At 38.2% G+C, this 22615-nt stretch overlaps 1 protein-coding gene across 1 annotated transcript; it reads left to right on the forward strand.

The window, feature by feature from the left end:
- The first annotated feature begins 2507 nt into the window (after positions 1 to 2507).
- On the forward strand, positions 2508 to 4570 carry LOC137709019 (DEAD-box ATP-dependent RNA helicase 20-like). The gene is made up of 5 exons (XM_068448165.1): positions 2508 to 2606; positions 2822 to 2907; positions 3004 to 3230; positions 4097 to 4330; positions 4512 to 4570. Exons 1-5 carry the CDS (start codon positions 2508 to 2510, stop codon positions 4568 to 4570), a joined length of 705 nt encoding a protein of 234 aa, XP_068304266.1.
- Positions 4571 to 22615: the final 18045 nt, after the last annotated feature.

Below are 22615 nucleotides of genomic sequence, written 5' to 3' on the forward strand. Positions count from 1 at the left end.
ACAAAAAGACACAAAGAAACACAATACACACTTTGACGCGACACAAACAAAAGGGATTAGCAAGTTTGCTAATCCCCGGCAACGGCGCCAAAATTTGATGTGAAAATTAACTTGAGATACAAATTAAACCCTATTTGTGACAATTGTAGTATATATGCAAGTAGGGATCGTTCTAGACCGGGGATTAACTAGGGATGCTAATCAACACAAATAAGACAAAAAAAAAAAAACACTAACTAGACTCTATAGACTCAAAACTAACTTAAAACACTTAAAACAGCAACAAGCAATAAAAAAGACTCAATTCTAGACCTAACAACTGATTTTGACGAAAATAAAACTTAACTTGACTCAAAAGACTAAAAGAAAACAGATTTTGACTCAAATAACAAGACTAAATGAAAGGGAGATTGTTTTTGACGAAATTAAAACTTAAAACAGAAACTTTGTATAAAACACTTTGTAAAAATGAATTTGGGTGAATTAAATGGGTGAAAGGCTAGTTAGAGGGTCCTTCTCCACACATGACATATGCATATAAACCAATTTCTAGTTATTATTCCTTTAGACTATGAATGACAATGTCCCAAGTTAATTGCATCGCACAATTAACCATCAGATTTTTCTTATTTCATTGAATTAGATGGAATACACATCGCAACCAAATTATCTTTCTCAAGTTCCCTATATGAAACGCATGATAAAGATACATGTCAAAAGTCATTAAGTTCTATGAAAATCATAAGCATTGACAAGGCATTCATCACCATGAAACGCATGAGACTCATACTAAGGATTTACTTAACATGATTGTGACTAGCAACCTCCACTACTTGTGAATATAAGTGAATAACTATTACGTGAAACTCCCTTATACTCTAGCATCAAATTCATGCATGCAAATTAAGTGTCGACCTTCAACCAACACACATAAACAAGTTTTAATAACTTAGATAAGCAAATCACATTCAAGACTTAAGAAACAAATAACTGGATATAATCAATTCATATAAAACATATAATCATGGCTTCAAATTCACCTCCAACTAAAAAGAAATTAGGTCCACATGTTAATCATAATTGAAAACCAAATTAATATAAACATTGAACTAAAACTAAGGATAGAATACACCTAGAAACACTCCACACTCCAATGGCAGATTTCGAACCCTCTTTGGATGGCAGATTGCACAAGTCTTCTTCTCCTTCCTTCCTTGCTTGCGGCACTAGGGTGATGTGTGAATTATGGTGTTTGTGGCTGAAAGTTTGAATGAATGAATGAGTGAATGGATGATTTGAATGGTGCGGCAAACACTTGTATTTATAGGGCTTAAACCTTAGGGAAATCAGATTAGGGTGTGGTAGAAATTAGGTGGGAAAAGGTTTGCACAATCCTAGGGTAAAAGGGACTAGGATTCCACGGCAAAGACCAAGGAAGAATGGGAAAAGGATTGCAGATTCTAGAGCTTCTAGAAGAGGGGGAGGTGCCACTTTTGTAGGGTTTCTAGAAACAATGTGTTTTATGGCAGAAATTTGACTTCTAGAAACGATAAAGGGTGCGGCACCTATTTAGGTGTTCTAATGTGAAATTAAGTCCTCTTTGCAGCTGTAATTAAGGTAGCAAAAGATTAGGATAAGATAAGGTTGGATAAGATAAGATTGGATAGGATAAGGTTGGATAATGTTCCTTATTTCTTGCTCTTTCCTTATCCTCTTTGTATTTGAACTTCTTTCATCAGATTTGTAACCTTTCCTAGCCTCTCTTGACTTCAATTTCGTCCATCCACTTTGCTCTATAGTTAAGCTATCCAATCCAGGCCCAAAACTGCTCCAAATAGCTCCAAAATGCACTTTCTTGCTCCTTTTGACATTAGGACCTAAAAACATACGAAAATAGCTTAAAAGACTATAATAAGTAGTAGTTAACTAACTAAATGCAAGGAAACAACATAGTTAAGTAGCATAATTATGCTCCTATCAATAATGATGGAGATGATTATTTTCATTGTTTTAATCATATTTTAAGAAGTCTTGTTACCATTACACGTGTTGAAAAATTTCTGGTGAATACCATTTCAAGCACTTTTCAATAAACAGCACATGGAGTATCTATAGGTTGATTTGTAACAGAACAGTTGAGGATTTTGTGTTTCTCATTTCTCCTGAGCTGTTGGACATCACAAAACAACATTAAGTGTGTGTTTTTATTTTATTTTTATAATCCTGTATTGTAACGCACTAGTGTACTGGGAAGCTTCTGGATCTACTACTTATTCTAGTGGCTTGTAGTAAGTTGTTAGAGTATTATGTAAATGGAAAGTATTATGATGATGTAGGTACACGTAAGTCATTCCCAATTAAGCAGGTCAAATCTTTTTTGCATAAAAGGTGCATCAAGAAATGTCTATAAAAACGAGCGAAATGAATTTTCCCCCTGCATCTCTCTCTCTCTCTCTCATAGCTTATGTTCAGTTGGAATTTGCTGTTATACTCAAATGTTTCATATAATGCAGATTCGCTCAGACCGTCAAACATTATACCGGACTGCTACCTGGCCAAAGGAGGTTGAACAACTGGCTAGGCAGTTCCTTTACAATCCATACAAAGTACTCCATCTTTCATTTAGTAGAAAAGCGTTCTGCATCTCTTAGGACAGTCTTCAATTTTTAGTGTCAGTCTGTCATTGTCAATTATTGATACTGCATGAAATTGGCATTAATAAAATGCGCCTTTTCTATCATGTGGTTGCAATAGTTCTTATTGTATATATCATCATATTGATATGCCAACAACTAATTTACATTTTTTGGATGTTGAACAGGTGATAATAGGTTCTCCAGATTTGAAAGCTAACCATTCGATCCGCCAAATTGTTGACATCATTACTGAAAATCAGAAATATAACAAGTAGGGTGCTATCTATGTTTTGGTTTGTAACTTTCAAACAGTTAGTCCTGTCATATTTTCTGCAGGTTACCTGTCTGATTTCTTTCTATTTTCCAGATTGGTAACGTTGCTCGAGGATATTATAGATGACAGCAGAATACTGATATTCATGGATACTAAGAAAGGATGTGATCAGATCACTCGGCAGCTCCGCATGGATGGATGGCCTGCTCTTTCGATTCATGGTGACAAAAGTCAAGCAGAAAGAGATTGGGTCCTCTCTAAGTTTAAAGCTGGCAAGAGCCCCATAATGACTGCAACTGATGTTGCTGCTCGTGGTCTAGGTATGGAAAGAATTTATTTTAAGCTTGTGAAAAGACTTGAAAGAAATTCTTATTTGGTTAGGCTTTAACTGTTGTTTGCATTATCATCATACAGTTGAAGACTTCATTTAATCTACTAATAGACTTTTTATTTCTCTCTCTTCACCCCCACCCCTCCCCACACTCCCCCCCCTCTTCTTTCCTCCTCCTCTCCAAAATTACGTTTCATGTTAGTAACTTAAAAAAATGGAAGCTGTTTTCACTTAGAGAATTTCATAGCGTTGATTGTCTAAGGCGGGGACACCATTTGATTTTTCTCCTTCCTATGTTCTATCTTTTGTCTATATGACATTTTTGTTTATCAGCCATTATTTTTTCGTTACTTATCTACTAAAGGATGATATTCTTCCCAACTCTTTTTTAAATTTCTTTCCCAACTTTCCCATGTGGAATGAGACGTACCCCAAAAAGGAGAATACTATTTTTCTGATTATTAAGGCTATTAATACATATTTGAAGCATCTGGACCAAATTTTGGACTATTATTCTACTGGAACAAATATGTATTACACAGTAGTTTATTTGAATCTATTACCATACAAATTTGGTTGGATGGTACTAATTTTGGGTTTCATATGGAAGCCTACACTTCATCCTCTAAGGTCTTGGTGGTAATCATCTCTACCTGTGAATAATTGTTTCCCTTTGAGTCAGGTAAGGTTTTGGCGTGCATCGGATTTGCCCTTGGGATTTGGTAGGCAAAAACTGCTAACTTTGGGGGTGCATAGGTGTGTTAATCTAGCATACCTTCTTGAATGTACTTAGCCTATGAATTGGCCTACATTCTCGTTTCTAATCTCCCTTTGTGATGTTTGATTTGGTTGCAGATGTTAAGGATGTGAAATTTGTTATAAACTATGATTTTCCTGGATCCCTCGAGGATTATGTTCACAGCATTGGCCGAACTGGAAGAGCTGGGGCAAAAGGAACTGCACACACGTTCTTTACAGCTGCTAATGCTATATTTGCGAAGGAAATTATTGCCTTGCTTGAGGAAGCTGGACAGAAGGTCAGTCCTGAGTTGGCAGCAATGGGCCGTGGTGCACCACCTCCCCCTTCAGGTCAGTTAGTCTGGACGCCTTAAGATGTGGGTGTATGTCTTTGCATACACCTTTAGATGCTTGTGTCAGCTTTAATGTGTTGGTGTGCGTAATGTGGACATGAATCAGCGAACCATTTGTCTTGGTGTGTGGTTAGATAAAGATTACTGAAATTGTATTGTTGTCATTTGTAATTGATCAGGTCACGGGGGTTTTCGAGATCGTGGTAGGGGTTATGGAGGCGGTCGTCCTTGGAACTGATTAATGATGGTGCACTTGAACTTGACGTCCATATAGAGAGCAAAACTGAGCAATCGAATCTGTCCAATGTATTCTGTTCACAAAACAGAAAAAGCTTTGTATGAATACTGACTAGGATGTGTAGGAGTACAAACATGTTATGTTTATTGGAACTAATAGAAAGTTTAGAGTTTGTTTACTCTAAGATTCCGGGTTTTGGATCCATATCTAAAATTGTTATTCTTTGTGACGTGGATGCAACGAATTAGGGTTGGCAAAACACCCGGGATTACATTTACAGCAAGAGAATCACGTGATATTGGTTCATAGCTATTGATTTTCAAAGGTTGAATTGTATTTCACTCATTATATATATTACAAGAAATGAAGGCCACTCTTATAGAGAGTCACAAAGAAAGCTACAAGAATTGTAGGCAAACAGTTACAACACATTCCCTAAAATCTGCCCTAACAAGTGGGAAAGCAAAAAACTTAGTTACAAGTAAAGAAGCTCCTACAAGCAAGAAAGGTTGACAAAAGAGGTAAGGTGAATGACAAGGTATGGGAAGACATGAGAGTAGGGTTAAGACCATCACTTTAGCCCATGACTTAGCTAAAGTGAGGATGACAACCCATCCTTGAGATCTATACAAATTGCTTTGGGAAGCTAAATAACAACTCCTTGAATTAAGGGAGTTGACAACTTAGATTAGGAAGTTGACAGCAAACTAATCACAAGGGAACCAGACTCTTAACCATGCAGGAAACCCTAATATCCATTAGGCAACTTCCAATACTCCCCCTCAAGCTGGATCCAGAAGGTTGATGGATCCAAGCTTGGACAGAAGCCATTGAAACTGATGAGAAGCTAAGGGCTTTGTGAAAATGTCGGCTAATTGGTCGGAGCTTCTTGTGTAGTGTGTCTGAATTACTTGCGATTACACCTGTTCACGAACGTAATGGCAGTCAACCTCAATGTGTTTCGTTCGCTCGTGAAACACGGGATTGGATGCTATATGCATGGCGGCCTGGTTGTCACAGAATAGGGACATAAGAAGGGTTGCAGGAAACCCTAAATCACACAGAAGACCCTTGAGCCAAATCAACTCACATGCTGTTGAAGCCATTGCACGATACTCAGCTTCGGCACTTGATCTGGCGATGACAATTTGCTTCTTACTTTTCCAGGTAACCAAGTTTCCACCAACAAAGGTGCAGTAACCACTTGTGGACTTGTGATCGATGGCATTGCCTGCCCAATTTGCATCGCAGTACCCCATGATGTGAGTGTGGTCGTTCTTCGTCATGAGAATACCACGACCAACATACCCTTTTAAGTAACATAAGATCCTTTTTACAAGGTTCAAATGCTCCATGGTGGGAGAATGCATGAATTGACTGGCAATACTCACTGAATATGAGATGTCTGGTCTGGTGATCATTAGGTAGATCAACTTACCAACAAGCCTCTGATAGGAGTTAATATCCAAGAGTGGAGTTCCTCCCAAGTTAAGTTTGAGCTTGCTATCGAGAGGAGTAAGGGCAGGCGTGGCATCACTTATATTAGCATCCTTGAGGAGATCCATGACGTATTTCCGTTGATTAAGAAATAAACCCTTATGAGAAGATGCCATTTCGATCCCAAGAAAATACTTTAACACCTAAGGTCTTTAATCGCAAATCTTTGTTGAAGTGACTGTTTGAGTTTGGAGATCTCTGCAGCATTATCACCTGTAATTGTTAAGTCATCCACATACATCAACACAACTAATTTCCCACCAGCTCCAGTGCGAACGAATAATGATGAATCGACACCACTCCTTTTGAAACCAACACTATGAATAACTGAACTTAGTTTAGCATACCAACCACAAGGCGATTGCTTCAGTCCATAAATAGACTTATGTAACTTACACACCAAATCAGGGTCCTGGCTTTGAGGATGTCCGGGGGGCAATCGCATGTAGACTTCTTCTTCAAGATCACCTTGTAGAAAGGCGTTCTTCACGTCCATTTGGTACATGGACCAACCCTTATTGACAGCAACAGACAATAAAACCTTAACTGAGTTCATTTTTGCAACAGGAGCAAATGTTTCTTTGTAGTCCACCTCAAATGTTTGAGTGAATCCACGAGCCACTAGCCTGGCTTTATGCCTCTCAATTGAACCATCGGAATTAAACTTGATCTTATAGATCCATTTGCAACCCACTGCCCTTTTTCCTTTTGGAAGTTTGGTGATGCTCTAGGTGTTGTGTTGGTCTAGAGCTTTGAGTCCATCTCGCATTGCTTCTTGCCACACAACATGGTTATTAGCCTTATGGAAGTTTTGAGGCTTACTGTGACTGGAGATGGTGTTAAGGAAGGCAGCATATGATGGAGTCACCTTTTGATACAACACGTAATTTGATATTGGATGCCTCGATTTATATGTGTCAAAATCTTGAAACCTTGTGGGAGGCTGCCTATCACGCCGAAGATTGCGTCGAGGTTCTGGGAGAGTTAGCTTACTCTCGTTCAAATTTTCAGCCACACTTTGAAGGTTTTCTTGGTTGCCGCTGCCATCATCATGCATGGAACCATCAGGATGAAATCCTTCATGGTTATCTTCATTGAGATAAGCATCAGTGTTGGCATGACTGAGCTCTCGTTGTTGCAGACCCTCAGGTTCGATTCTTGGTAATGGGAACAAGTCCAAGATGCCATCCCCTTGATCTATGATTTCACTTGTCTTGTCAAAAAAAGGGTTAGTCTCAAGAAATCGAACGTCTTTGTACACAACCACTCTCATTAGTTGGGGATTATAACACTTATATCTCTTTTGAGTAGATGAGTAACCAAGGAAGATGCATTTAGCAGCTCTAGGATCTAATTTATCTCGGTGATGAGATTGAACATGTACAAAACAGATGCAACCAAACACTCTAAGATGTGAGAGATCAATTTTCCTTCCTTTCAGGACCTCTAGGGGAGACTTGAATTCCAAGACTCAGCTAGGTAACCTATTGATGATATATGCAACTGCCATAACACCTTGGGACCAAAATCTCTTTGGTACATTCATTTGCAGCATTAGTGCTCTTGTTTTCTCAAGTAGGTCACGGTTTTTACGTTCAGCTACCCCATTTTGTTGAGGGGTTCCAACACAACTTGTTTAATGCATGATGCCATGTGTGCTCAAATATTGTTTCATGATGTGGGACATGTATTCGGTGCCATTGTCAGATCGTAAGGTTTGAATTTGAGATGAGAAATGGTTTTTAACAAGGTTATGGAAGTCCTTAAACACTTCTATAACTTCATTCTTAGACTTTAGGAGATACAACCATGTGACTCGAGAGAAATCATCCACAAAAATCACAAAATACTTGTAACCATCAAAAGATTCACTAGTTGGTCCCCATACATCTGAATGAACTAGTTCAAAACACTTACTAGTCCTAGACAAAGAAGAGTTAAAAGGTAATCTAGTGGCCTTAGACAAGTGGCATGTTTCACAAAAAATAACATCCTTCCCTAAGTTTGGAAATAAAGATGACAAAATGGGTGAGGAAGGGTGAGCTAAATGTTGATGCCACAATTGATTATCTTGAATGGAGTTGAACTTGGCTTGACACCCTTTGGGATTGCTCTTTGACATGTAATAGAGACCATCTAAATAAAACCCTTCACCAATCGTCTTTTTGGTGGCACAATCCTGAAAAATCACGTTGTGAGGAGAAAAAATGGCTAAGCAATTCAAGGTATTTGTGATCCTTCCCACAGATAGAAGTTGAAATGGGAAGGAAGGAAGATACAAAGCTATTGATTCAATTTCATCAGACATCAACTTTATCTTTTCTTTTCCTAAAACCTTTACATGCTCTCCATTTGCAATTGAAACTTGGGAAGGCTTTGCCAATTTTTCAAACTTTTGAGATTTAGACACATGGTTGGTCATATGATCTGTGGCACCTGAATCTACAACCCAAAAATCATGCAACATATTTAATTTAAGAGCAGTTTTAAAGGCTTTCATGATACCTTGCATGTCCTCTTGGGGTACAGGTTTCGTGTCTGCCAAGAAACTTGCAAACTTGCCTAGCAATGCTGTCGAGGTCCCTTCTTCCATGCTATCTGTATGGTCAATTCCAACCCCTCCTTTCTTGCCTTGAAGGTACGACATAAACTCATTCATGAGTTCTGCTGGGTTTGTTGTGAAGTTCTTGAATGGATCTAACCTATTGGAGATGGAGGTAGACGCATGATTTGCTCGATGTGGTGTACGGTTCACCCTTTGTACGCCCTTGTTGTCCTTCATGAAGTCAGGTTTTAACTCTGGATGTAAAATCCAGCATATGTCTTTAACATGACCTGTATTGTTGCAGTGTTGACATTTCAAGTGCGGATGCTTTCCTTTGTACTTTCTTTCGTTGATTATATATGCCCTAGCCTCAGGTACGTTAGTCATTATACTCATGTTCATGACTTTCCTCCTTACTTCTTCACGTTGAATCGTTGCACACACACTGGTGAAGGAAGGAAGTTCAGTGTTCATAAGTATGTGACATCGTACATCTTCATATATTGAGTCAAGACTGGACAGGAGTTGGAATATCTTGTCTTCTTTTGCTCTCTTTCGTAGCAGTGCTGCATCGATCGTATGAGGAGGGTAAATTTCCAACTCGTTCCACATGTTTTTCATGCTTCCTAGGAGTTGCACAAACAGCTTGCCATCTTGTTGCAGATCAGAGATGTCATTCTTTAATTGAAAAACCCGAGCAGCATTATTCTGGCTACTATACATTTCCTTGACCACTTCCCATAGTTGGTACGAGGATTCTGAGTAGCTGAATATTTCAGCTAACTTTCGTTCCATGGAATTCAAGAGCCATGACATAACTAGCTGATCCTTGCTAAGCCATGATTCATAGTTTGGTGAGGAAGCATCAGGTATTTTGATGCTTCCATTTATGAACCTTAACTTGGACCTGCCACCCAGCGCCAAAGACACAGCTCTTGACCACGGCAAGTAATTAAACTCATTCAGTACGACTAAGCTTAACCTTTGATTTGGGTTGACGTCCACCTCATGCACATTCACGGAGGAAAGCTTTAGGGAACTATCAACTTCTGATGCTAAAGGATTGTCTTCAGACATTTTGGAGATTGAATACTCTCGGATAGCAGCATAGCAGAAGCAGGTTAATTTCCCTGCTCTGATACCATATTGATTTTCAAAGGTTGAATTGTATTTCACTCATTATATATATTACAAAAAATGAAGGCCACTCTTATAGAGAGTCACAAAGAAAGCTACAAGAATTGTAGGCAAACAGCTACAACACATTCCCTAAAATCTACCCTAACAAGTGGGAAAGCAAAAAACTTAATTACAAGTAAAGAAGCTCCTACAAGCAAGAAAGGTTGACAAAAGAGGTAAGGTGAATGACAAGGTATAGGAAGACATGAGAGTAGGGTTAAGACCATCACTTTAGCCCATGACTTAGCTAAAGTGAGGATGACAACCCATCCTTGAGATCTATACAAATCGCTTTGGGAAGCTAAATAACAACTCCTTGAATTAAGGGAGTTGACAACTTAGACTAGGAAGTTGACAGCAAACTAATCACAAGGGAACCAGACTCTTAACCATGCAGGAAACCTTAATATCCATTAGGCAACTTCCAATAATAGCTTGAGTTGATGCATATAATATCATACTTGAAGACACCATCACAACTTGAAACAATGAAACATCTTCTGCTCACTATGAACCTTAATGCTCTCACTACTAATAGGGCTAGTAAACTTCACAGCGTGTTGTCTCATGTGCATGGACCAATCTATATGGATGCTAAAACAAATGACTTTCACCATACAAGCAAGGATAGAAAATGCCTCATTAGACTGCATCACATTCGGAAGCTCAATGATGATGAACTCTGCAAAGAGGAGATTGATTTCTTGTTACACTTAGAATTGATCAGACCCTCCAAGTCTTCTTGGGCAAGTCAAGCGTTCTACGTCAACAAGCATTTAGAAAAAGTTCGGGGAAAGGAGACTAATTGTTGATTATAAGAAACTTAAAGGTTGTCTCCACGACATAATGTATTCTATTCCTTGAAGAGATTAACTTCAGAAGAAGATGACCAAAGAAAAAATTGTCTTAAATTTCGACATGAAGTCAGGATTTTGCAAATTGGAATTTTTGAAGAAGATAAATACAAGACAAAATGTCTATGACTGCTTGAATCTACAAAATTGATTTACAGGTTGTCCACTCGTGCCAATCATTCTGGAATTCTGGATCGTCTAACTGATGATCCAGGTGTGCTGGAGCTTCTTGGGCAATGTTTTGCCCAATGGCCTTGCTTTCCACATAAGAAGCATTATTTGAACTTAAGAAGAGTGTTAGAACCAAATTTGTGCACCTCCGTGAGCAGTGGTTGAGCACAAATCCATGTAGTTTGAAGCAACTTGCAAAACAGTGAAACAACAGTAAATAAACCTTCGGCCAAAGGGGAGTGGGGGTGTGCTAGCCAAAGGCTCTCCGACGGTCAAGTTAGTTGATTTTAGACTCAAGCGGTGCTAAGAGAATTCAAGTGAATAGATTATGTTATTGTCGATGAACCCTAGATGAGTGTATTTATACCATGGGAGAGAGACCTTCTTAAGATAGAATCCTCATTCTAAGCCGGCAGAAACCTTGAGGATATCTAGTAAGTAGATATTGCATCATCTCAGGAGTGTGATTACTTATGGCGTACGCCTATCCCTAGATTGTAGAGACTCCAAGACTTATAGGATTTGATTGAGTCCATATATGGATCAAATTATGTGCCTTCAGAATAAGCATAGTCATCCAACAGAGTTGTTTGGACTTGACCTATTTCTCTAGAGTAAAGTGATGGTCGCACCCTGCTCCATCTAATATAGCTTTGCCCGAAGCTAGTGAGTCCATGACTCCGTCAGATACAACTCTGCCTAGAGCTGGTGAGTCCATGACCAGACTTCTGAGATAACTGTATTTGGATCAACCTTACTCCGGCCTTGGAAAATCATGGTCCCACAATTGCCCCTAACTATCTGACTGAGAGGCAACATGTTCCCTTCGAAGATGGATTGTTACCAAAGACCATGCCTTTCGGAGTAAGCTGGAATACGTACTGTTTGGTCTTCACACTCTTTGTAGTCGTGTCCGAATCATCATTAAAGTTAGGTAGTTGAGTCACTTTGATTTCCACCGCATAATCTTTGGAATTGCAAAAAAGATCCACTGCTATGATGACGAACGCCTCCATATTTTGCGGTTATATTTTCCATGCGCTTTATTGATTAATCCTCAATCTTCGTGTATATATCCCAAGATACACGTTCCTTCGCTTCCAACAGTGGGATTTCCTAATGACCTCCCTTTAGATAGCCTTACCAAGTAGCAATTTCCTTCAAACTATTCTTATTTTCTGCCATGATGCATGTGTCTTCCTTGCCTAACCTTAATCCTTTTATGAGTTTTTTTGCTAAGAAATGATGAAATCCCATAAAATATCATTGCCTACTGTAAACTTCCAAAGATGTTTTCCTTCTTCATGCAACTCGCTCTATAATTTTGCACGCTTCTTGCAACTCGTTCTATAACATTCATCCCTTTGTAAGGCTTCCGTGTGGGTCTTACAAAAGGGTTGAATTTGCACGAAGCGTGGAGATCCAACAAAGGGCCTCTCCATCACCACTTTGTTCCTCATCTGATGCTTGCTGACGGTGACAGCGGTGGTCATTCGTTCAAACACTCGCCCATAAACTGTTCATGTGGCTTGAGTATTTGGAATTTTAGTGGGTTGCCCGTCACCCATTGTCTTCTCACCAGACACCTTGTGCATAACATGTATTGACATTTGGTCATTTCGAGACGATGGGGTTTCCTTGTGAATTCTTCATCTCTAGGCTTCTTCATCTCTTCCACGCATAGACAACGATGGTGGTAGACCTTCATCAGAATATTTACCCTCAATGTAGTATTGTGCATGGTATGCAGCTAAGTGGGTGTAACAGATCGCTAATTCAACAACAACCCCTGATGACATTGATCCAGAGTCTTATGTAGTCCTTTTCAAATACTTTATTGCTAGAGGTGAGGGTCTGTTTCCCCCAAATTGCTGTACTATGTTGATCTCTGTTGAGAATTTTGATAATAAACATGTGCTTGTGTAAAGATTTTTCTCTGTCATACATCTTTGTGTGAAATTCTCAATCTGATAAATGTTTCCAAAGTAAGCGAACTTTAAAGAATAGAATAAGCAGTGCAACGGAATGCGAGTAAGTTTGTAGGCCCGGGACATAGTTTTTACTGAAAAATCCATTTGGTAATATTGATTTGAAGAAATATTCCTAAACTAGCATCCACAAAAGATTCTCATCGAGATAGCTAGAGTACCACCTTACTCCAGTACTAGGAATGCAAGCATTTGGACCCATGAGGAATCCTTTGCTTTGAACTTATTCATGCATTTATCGGACTTGAGACTGCTGCCTTATTCTTGGAGTAACCTACAAGGAATAATATAACAAATATTTGTGCAATATTTTGCCCCGTTTCGGATTAAAGATCTTCAATATATGCAACATAGTCCGAGAATGAGTTTTCCAAATTGGATTGCATGTCTGCTTCCTGAATCTTAAGCAAAAGTTCTTTGGCGCATGATCATTAGCATGTGGGTCGAAAACACTTTTTGAATCCTTTGTTGGACCCTATGCGTCTGATATGAGCGTTTCCGATCAAACTACCTAAGTTGGCTTGACAAAAGTATTTCCGCGTATCGGAGCTCCGTTGGAATAAATTCCTCTTGGAGATTACCTAGTTTGGATGCCCCCTTCGGATATACTAGCACTTGATGTTGCAAAGCTTACTTGACTTAGTAAGTTGGTCCAGGATAAAAGTAATCGTACTTGGGGTCAAATTTTAGAGCCACCTTCGAATGAGTTCCAAATCACCCTTTCGACTATTCCCTTAAATGGCGTAGAGCTCGAGTTTGAATGTTATAACCTGCAACCTTGTTGGTTGAATAAACTTTCCGATGGTCGGAGGGTGCATTGGACTTCTAGGTCAATCAGCCATATACCCGTGCCTATAGCTCACCAATTGTTATTGTGCTTATTATGGTTCGAGTCTCCCAAGCTGCTAACCGTTCTAGATGGGATGGGTTAAGGGAGGCTCAGCTGATAGTGTAACTTTGAATGTTTTTAGACTTGCATTACTGCAAAGTTTTCAAAGTTGGGGCCCCGTTTTGAACGAGTAAGGTACTACCTGCATCACCTGAAAAATAAAGAAAAAATAGATATTTAAGACAAACATATGTTCTTTATTCATGATCCAAGTAAACTTGGTTTACATGGGGTGTGATTGAATCCGAGAATGATTGCGTACATATCTCCGAGACAAAGAATCAAATCACCGGTATAATTTTAATGAAAATATGATATGACATAAAATTTAAGGTTAATCTCAGTTTACTACTCTAAAGTTCCTTGGTTTTCAACATTTGGTACAAGAAGTTTTTTACATCCCAAAGTAGTACATAAAGTCATAATTTTAAGATACTTTCATACATCCGTTAAAGTTGCTGTTAAATCAGCCGTTAACCGGTGACGTGGCCCTTAAGTGGATAATGATTGGGCCCCATGTGTCAGTATAGGCCACGTGGATATTAAAAAAATTAAAAAACCTACTGTCCTCTCCTACCTCATCCTCACTCTTACCCAACCCTCCATTGTTCTCTCCTCTACGCCCACCAAACCCTCCTTCCCTCTCCCTTCTCTTCTCTTTCCACGGTTGCCACCAGCGTCACCTCCCCCTGGCCTTAACAACTTGATTACCTCCCCTCATAATTGAATTTTCTACGACGCACCTCCCTTCCCGACAACCCAACAACCTGACTCTCAACAGTAGCCCACCTCGGCTGCCACACCTCCTTTCCTGCAATGCCACCGTTCATATCCTTCACCAAACAAAAGCCTTGAGAGAAAGAGAGATGAAGGAGGCTCTCGCTCCGCTGTCTACCTTGGGTGGCGGTAAGGGATAAGAGGTCTTGCTTGGGTTTGGAAACAGAAATCAGAGTAATTCTTGCTCCCCTGTTTTACATCTTATTGGTTATTCTTCCAATTGAAGGCCCTATGAGCTACAATGCTTCAAATAGTTAGACATGAAAGAATCTCCAAACAAAAAACACAAAACAAGAGAAACCTAATCAATAAAATCATCAAAACAAAACAATATTACAACTAACATAACATAACCTAATAGTTAAACATCAAATTAACAAACCCAACCCTAGAAAAGTTTAAAAAAGTAGAAGACTTTGACTTCAGAAATGAAAAATATCACAAAAATATCATCTTTTTAAAATTTTCTTTTTACCTTTTTGTCTCAATGTCTTCATAATCCCAACTGGGAAAATTACAAAACCCCAAAAAATGAAATTCAAATTATATAAACATGACATACACACAGAAATACATATACATATGTTTTCAACTAGGCTTAACCCAGGTGGGATAGCAAAGTAGTAAGATGGAGATATGGAGGAAGGAGAAGTGGGTAGTGAGGGTGGCGGTAGTGACTTGAATCTGGGTACGCCAAACCCTTTGCACTCTGTAATTCGATTCGATAACCCATCAGGTAATCGGGTTGTTGGAACCGCTAGGAGATGATGCTCGGGCAACCGTGGAGAGAGAAGGGAATAAGGGTTGTGTGGGCGCAAATAAAAGAATGGAAGAGGGTTGGGTAAGCGTAGAAAATAGAAGAGATGGAGGGTTGGGTAAGCATAGAAGATAGAAGGGATGAAGGGTTGGGTGGGAGTAGGGGGTTAAGTTGGAGAGGGTGACATTTTTTTTTAATATCTATGTGGGCCCTATATTGACATATGGCACCTAGTCATTGTCCACGTGGGAACCACATCACCAGTGATAGGAGCATATTTATGCGACTTTGTTAGCTTGTTTCTTTGCATTTAGTAAGTTAGTTTCTATTTATTATAGTGATTTAAGCTATTTTCGTGTGTTTGTAGGTTCAAATGGCAAAAGAGGCAAGAAAGTGCATTTTGGTGCATTTTAGAGCAATTTTGGGCTGAAATGGATAGCTTGCATATGGAGCAAGGTGGATGGATGAATTTGAAGTTCAAGAGAGGCTAGGAATGTGCTTAATATCTGGAGAAACAAATTCGGAAGCTTGGAAGATAAGGAATTAGCTAAGAAGAAGGAAACATTATCCAAATTGCCTTATCTTATCTAAACCTTATCCAACTTTATCTTATCTTATCCTAACCTAATCTTATTCCACCTTAATTCCAGTTGCAAAGAGGACTTAATTTCAGATTAATACATAAATATATGGTTCTAGAAGCCCTATCCTTCTCCTATTTCTATGCCGCACCTATTCTTTCTAGATGGCCCATTCTCTGCCATGTAACCCTAACCCTAGGATTGTGCAATCCTTTTCCCTTCAGAAATTGTGCAAAACCCTAGCATATAAATACATAAATCTGCCGCAGAAAAGAGAAGCAACACACATGAGAGAAATTCAGAGAAATACAAAGAGTGTGCCACAGGTTTCTAAGAGTTTTTAGAGACTTGTGTCGTGCAAGGAAGGAAGGAGAGGAAGAGTGTCGTGCCTGCCACCATCCAAGCGAATGCCGCTGCTTACTTTAGAGTGTTGAAGCGTTTCTGGGTTCTTTCTATCCTTAGTTTTAGTTCGATGTTTATTTTAATTTGGTTTTCAATTATGATGAACATGAGGAACTAAATTCTTTTTAGTTAGAGACAAATTCAAAGCCATGAACATATATGTGATATGAATTGATATCCTCCAGTTATTGTTTCGTAAAACATGAATGTGATTTACTTATCTATTTGATTGACAACTTATTCTTGTGTGTTGATTAAGGATGCATACTTAGTTTGCATGCATGAATTTGATGCTAAAATATAAGGGAATTTCACCTAATCTTTATGAACTTATATTTATAAGTAGTGGAAGTCACTAGTCATAATTGTGTTAAGTAAATCTATGGCAGGAGTATCATGCAGTTCATAGTTACGAATGCCTTGTTAATGCTTATGATTTTCATAGAACTTAATGATCTTTGATATGTATCTCTATCATGTAGTTCATATAGGGAACTTGATAAGAATAATTTGATTGCGTTGCTGAGTCCAATTTAATGAATTTAGGAAAATCTGAAAGTTAATTTGTGCTTCTCACGATTAATTTGGGGCATTGTCATTCATGGTTTAAAGAAATAATAATTGGAAATCATTTTGTGTTGCATATGTGTCATGTGTGGAGAAGGACCCTCTAGCTAGCCTTTCACCCATTCATTCACCCAAATTCGTGCCCTTTTACTTTATTTCTGCAAGTTTGTTTGTTTTAAATTTAAATTTGTCCAAATACCCCCTTAGTTCTTATTTGTGTTAGTTTAGTTTAAATTCGTCAGAATCTGTCCCCATTTAGTATTTTGTGTATTTTTAGTTTAATTTTCATCCAAATCACTTTCTAGTACCTATTTTCAGTCAATTTAACTTAGTTTGTGTGTTTTGAGTCAGTTTAGCTTATCTTGAGTTGTTAGAGTCTAGTTTTCTATTTTTGAGTCTAGTTTAGTGTTTTAGAGTTTAAATTGTGTAAATTAGCATCCCTTCTAATCCCCGGCCTAGAACAATCCCTACTTACACGTACAACAATTATACGGCTTAATTTGTGTGTTATCTTTTATCACATCAAATGTTGGCGCCGTTGCCGGGGATTAGCAAAATTGCTAATCTCCCATTTGTGTCTGTTTTTGCTTTTCTTGTGTTTTTGACTTTGTTTTGTTTTGTTTTCCTTGTTTTAGCAACTAGTGTATGACTCGATGTTCTTAACCTATTCGTGCACATGTATTGGAGTTTGACGACGATTTTGAACGAACTTTGAGAAGAAAGAGGAAACAACCTGAACCAGATCCACCTAGTTCTAGCTCTGAATCCGAATTTCAAGAAGAGGAAGAGGAAGAACAAGACATGGTTGTGGACAATCAAACAATCAAGGAACTTTCAGCCTCAGGGTTGGACAATACCGTGCCTATTTACATTCAATACCCTAGGGCAGCTTCGGACAAGACCATGGGCTATCCATGGAAGATCCAAACAAGCATTTGAAGGAATTTGATGTAGTATGCTCGAGTATGAAACCCATTAATGTGGATGGGAATATTTTGAAGATGAAAACCTTTCCATTCTCTCTTTTGGAAAAGGCTAAGGATTGGTGATAGAAGCATATTTAGGCGACTTAGTTAGCTTGTTTTCTTACATTTATGTTGTTATTTCATAGTTATTTTAGTATTTTAAGCTATTTTCGTGTGTTTGTAGGTCCATATGGCTAAAGTAGCAAGAAGGTGCATTTTGGAGCAAAATTGGACTTGGAATGGATAGCATATGCTTGGAGCAAAAGGAATGGACGAAATTGAAGACCTAAAGATGTTAGGATTCCTAATCAAAGAAGGTTTCCTACTTGAAGTAGGAAAATTAAGCCAATGTTTCGTATTTTGGTTTGACCTTTCTTAATCCTAAATGTCCCTAAGTCCAGCAACATTGAAGGTCTCTTATGCATTCTAGGACACAAACTAAACCTTCCTTGCACTATTCTAGCCCTTGCCGTACCCCTTTCCCTTTCCTTATTCCTTGCCACACAAGGTAGCCTAAATCCTTACCTAATTTCAGCCTTAAAACAGATTCCTATTCCATTCTAAATCCTTGCCATGCAAAGGGATTGTTTATTCCCTATTTTGTGTCCTAAGATCACATTCCTTTTTTATCCTAGTCAATGCCGCACCTTTTCTCTCCTATCTTCTGACTTTAATCTCTCTTTCCATTTTCTTGCTGCATGTCACCTTCCTATTTCCTTTAATTTCTTATCTTACTTACTTATTTTTGGGGAGATTCTGACCCTCAATGCTCTTGGACAAAATAGCTAAGTCTCATTGATCTTCCCTAAGACTTTGCCGCACCCATAGATACATTATATTCATTCATAAAGAGAATTCAGGCATCATTCATAGCTCTCACCACTCATTACTGCAACCTACATTCATTCTCCACCATCCCCATACATTCATACCTTCAACCATGCATCCATACACCATTCCTCTACTTTACCGCAATCCCTTACCAACCCAAATCCATTCCTAACCCAGAAACGCATCCAAAATCATCCCTAAAACCTTTGTGCCGCAGCTTAGCAAGGAAGAAGGAGAGGAAAAGAAGCCTTGGATGTTTTTGCATTCAAGTTGGATTGTTGGAATGTTTTTAGGTGTAATCTATCTTTTGTTTTCAATGTTTAATTCAAGTTTTCTTTGTTTTACTGTGAACATGAGAGGCTAAACCCGTTATAGATAAAGGAGGCTTTGAAACCATGATTATATTTGTGATGTGAATTGATTAATTCCAGTTGTGATTTCATAAATTGTGAATGCAATTTACTTAACCGTTTGATTGAGAACTTATTCTTGTATGTTGATTAAGGAGGCCTACTTGGTTTGCATGCTTGAATTTGATGCTAGAATATAAGGGAGTTTCACATAATCGTTACAAACTTATATTCACAAGTAGTTAAGGTTGTTTATCACAATCATATTAAGTTAAATTCCTGGCATGAGTATCATGATGCCATAGTTACGAATGCTTTGTCAATACTTATGATTTTCATAGAACGTAATGATCTTTGATTGCAGCTCTATTATGATGTCATGTAGGGAACTTTTGAAGAATGCTTTGGGTTGTCGAATGATGTCATCCAATCGAATAACTAAAGGAAAATCTGAGGGTTAATTAGTGATGTCACAGTTAATCTGGGGTATTAAGGTTCATGGTTTATTGAGAAAGCAAATGGAAATCAATTTGTGTTCAAATGTATCATGTGTGGAAAAGAATCCTCTAGCTAGCTAATCATCCATAGTTTTTCCCCAAATTTGTCCAAACTTGGTTTAAGTCTTTAAGTTACTTGTTTTACTTTAAATTCGTCCAAAAACCCAATCCCTTTTACTTTGTTGTGTCTAAATAGCTAGAATCTATCCAATTTGTGTTTTTAAGTGTTTTGAGTCAAAACCAATTCTATTTTCGTCCAAATTAGGTCCTAGAGTCTAGTTTGAGTCTATTTGATTGTTTTGTGTTGTTTTGAGTCTTTTCAATTTGTTTTGAGTCATATAAGTTTAGTTAAGAGTCTTTGAGTCTATTTAAGTGTTTTCAAGCTTAGTTTTGTATTCTTGAGTCAGTTTTCATTAGATTAGCAATCCCTCCTAATCCCCGGCCTAGAACGATCCATACTTACATCTTTACTACAATTGTCAATAAGAGGATTTAATTTGAGTGCTATTATTTATCACATCAATTGGCTCTATGAACTAGCACCTAGAACCGTCACTTCTTGGGAAAGCACGAAGAGAGCATTCTTAGAGAAATTTTTCCCAACTTCGAGAGTCATTCTTTTGAGGTAAAGGATTAGTGGAATTCAACAAAGCCAAGGAGAATGCTTTCCAGCATATTATGAGCATTTCAAGACTTTAGTTGCATCATGCCCACAACATCAAACGAAGGAAGAGCTTCTAATTCAATATTTCTACGAGGGACTCATTCCAATGAAAGACAAATGCTAGATGCTTCGGCAGGTGGTGCTTTTGTTGACAAAACCCCAGTTGCTGTCAAGATCCTCATAGCCAATTGAGCCTTGAATGCATAATAATACGAGGGAGTTAGACAAAGAGACCCCCCACGGCAACACCAAGTTAATGAGGTAAGTCCAATTTCCGAAATTCAATCTCAATTGGCTAATCTCACTATTCTTGTGTCAAACGTTGTTGATGGATCCAAAGTGCAAAAAGCAAGTGTTTGCGACGTGTGCACTATGCAAGGACAATCCAATGATCAATGTCCTTAATTGATTGAAAATAAGGGATGGGAAAGTGTCAATGTCGTGGGCTTTCAAGGCCAAAATCAACCAAGGCACGATCCATATGCCAACACTTATAATCCGGGATGGAGAGATCACCCAAATATGAAGTGGAGGGAGCCTCAACAACCTCAACAACAAGGAGGATTTTGGCAGCCACCCCCTGGGATATATCAAAGGCCATTCACACCAATGCAACCTCAACCACCCCCGGTTCAACCAAATTCAGGTATGTCTTTGGATAATGATAAAGTTATTCAATTACTCACCTCTTTGATGCAGGGAGTACCAAATCAAGCTAAAGAGGTGGATGAATTGAAGAAGCAAATGAGGCAGATGGCGGAATTCATAGGACAGTTTAGAGAACAAGGCAAACTACCTAGTTCGAACATTGTCAATCCAAGGGGAGGATTTGAAACCGCCAATGCCATCACTTTGAGAAGTGGCACGGAAGTTGGAACTGACCCACAACCATCCAAATCAAGCCAAAAGGAGGACGAGAAGCTGTGATGTGAAAATTAACTTGACACACAAATTAAACCCTATTTGTGATAATTGTAGTATATATGTAAGTAGGGATCGTTCTAGGTCAGGGATTAACTAGGGATACAAATCTAGACTTAATTAAACTTAGAAACACAAACTAGACTCTAAAAACACTAAACTAGACCAAACAGACTCAAAACAAACTCAAAACAGCAATAAACAATAAAAAAGACTCAATTCTAGACCTAACAAGTGATTTTGACGAAAATAAGACTTAACTTGACTCAAAATACTAAAAGAAAATAGATTTTGACTTAAATAACAAGACTAAATGAAAGGGGGAATATTTTTGACGAATTTAAAACTTAAAACAAAAACTTTGCGTAAAACACTTTATAAAAACGAATTTGGTGAATTAAAAGGGTGAAAGGTTAGCTAGAGGGTCCTTCTTCACAATGATATATGCATACAAACCAATTCCCAGTTATTATTTCTTTAGACTATGAATGACAACGCCCCAAGTTAATTGCATCGCACAACCAACCATCAGATTTTCCTTATTTCATTGAATTGAATGAATACGCATTACAATCAAATTATCTTTCTCAAGTTCTCTATATGAAATGCATAATAGAGATACATATCAAAAGTCATTAAGTTTTATGAAAATCATAAGCATTGACAAGGCATTCATCACTATGAAACGCATGAGACTCCTGCCGAGGATTCACTTAACACAATCATGACTAGTGACTTCCACTACTTGTGAATATAAGCGAATAACTATTACGTGAAATTCCCTTATATTCTAGCATCAAATTCATGCATGCAAACCAAGTATCGATCCTCAATCAACATACATAAACAAGTGTTAATTACTTAGATAAGCAAATCACATTCAAGACTTAAGAAACAATAACAGGATGTAATCAATTCATATAAAACATATAATCATAGGTTCGAATTCACCTCCAACTATAAAGAAATTAGTTCCACATGTCTCTTAAAACTGAAAACAACATTAAAACCAACATTGAAACAAATCTAAAGATAGAAAGAACCAGGCACGTCCCAGTAACTCCAATGGCAGATTTCGAACCTCCCTTGGAATGCAAAACACAGCCAAGAATCCTTCTTCTTATTCCTTCCTTGCAAGCACACACAAATCTCCAAGACTTCTCCAAAGGACCTGCGGCGTTCACTCTCAATTTCTCTAAATATAAGGTGTGTTTTTTCTAAAATTGGCGCATAAGAAGCATATATATAGGCTAGCACAGTAAGGAAAGGGAGTAGGGAAAGGATTATACAACCAAAACCCTAGTGGAATGGGTTAAAACAACCAGAAACCAAAGGGAATTAAGCTAGAAAGGTGCGGCCAGAAATCAAGCTTCTAGAAAGAATGTGTTTAGACAGATTTCTGGACCTAAAGGGACAAGGACACATGACATAGGGTAGAATAGGAATTATAGCTCCTAAACCACCAAGGGAAAGGTATATATGCAGCACATAAGGGATAAGGTCTTCTAGAAGGGAAAACATGCGGCACCCTTTTAGGAGAGGGATTAGGGCTTATAGAACCAGATATTTATGTATTTAAATGCTTAATTATCCCTTCTAAATAGCTGAAA

This window comes from Pyrus communis, chromosome 11, assembly GCF_963583255.1.
Source record: "Pyrus communis chromosome 11, drPyrComm1.1, whole genome shotgun sequence".
NCBI lineage: Eukaryota > Viridiplantae > Streptophyta > Magnoliopsida > Rosales > Rosaceae > Pyrus > Pyrus communis.

Excerpts from the sequence above, each read along its gene's own strand:
- LOC137709019 (XM_068448165.1), top strand. The coding sequence starts at position 2,508 with ATGCAGATTCGCTCAGACCGTCAAACATTATACCGGACTGCTACCTGG. Across the intron at positions 2,908-3,003 it reads GAAAATCAGAAATATAACAA|ATTGGTAACGTTGCTCGAGG; the intron begins GTAGGGTGCTAT and ends TCTATTTTCCAG. Across the intron at positions 4,331-4,511 it reads TGCACCACCTCCCCCTTCAG|GTCACGGGGGTTTTCGAGAT; the intron begins GTCAGTTAGTCT and ends GTAATTGATCAG.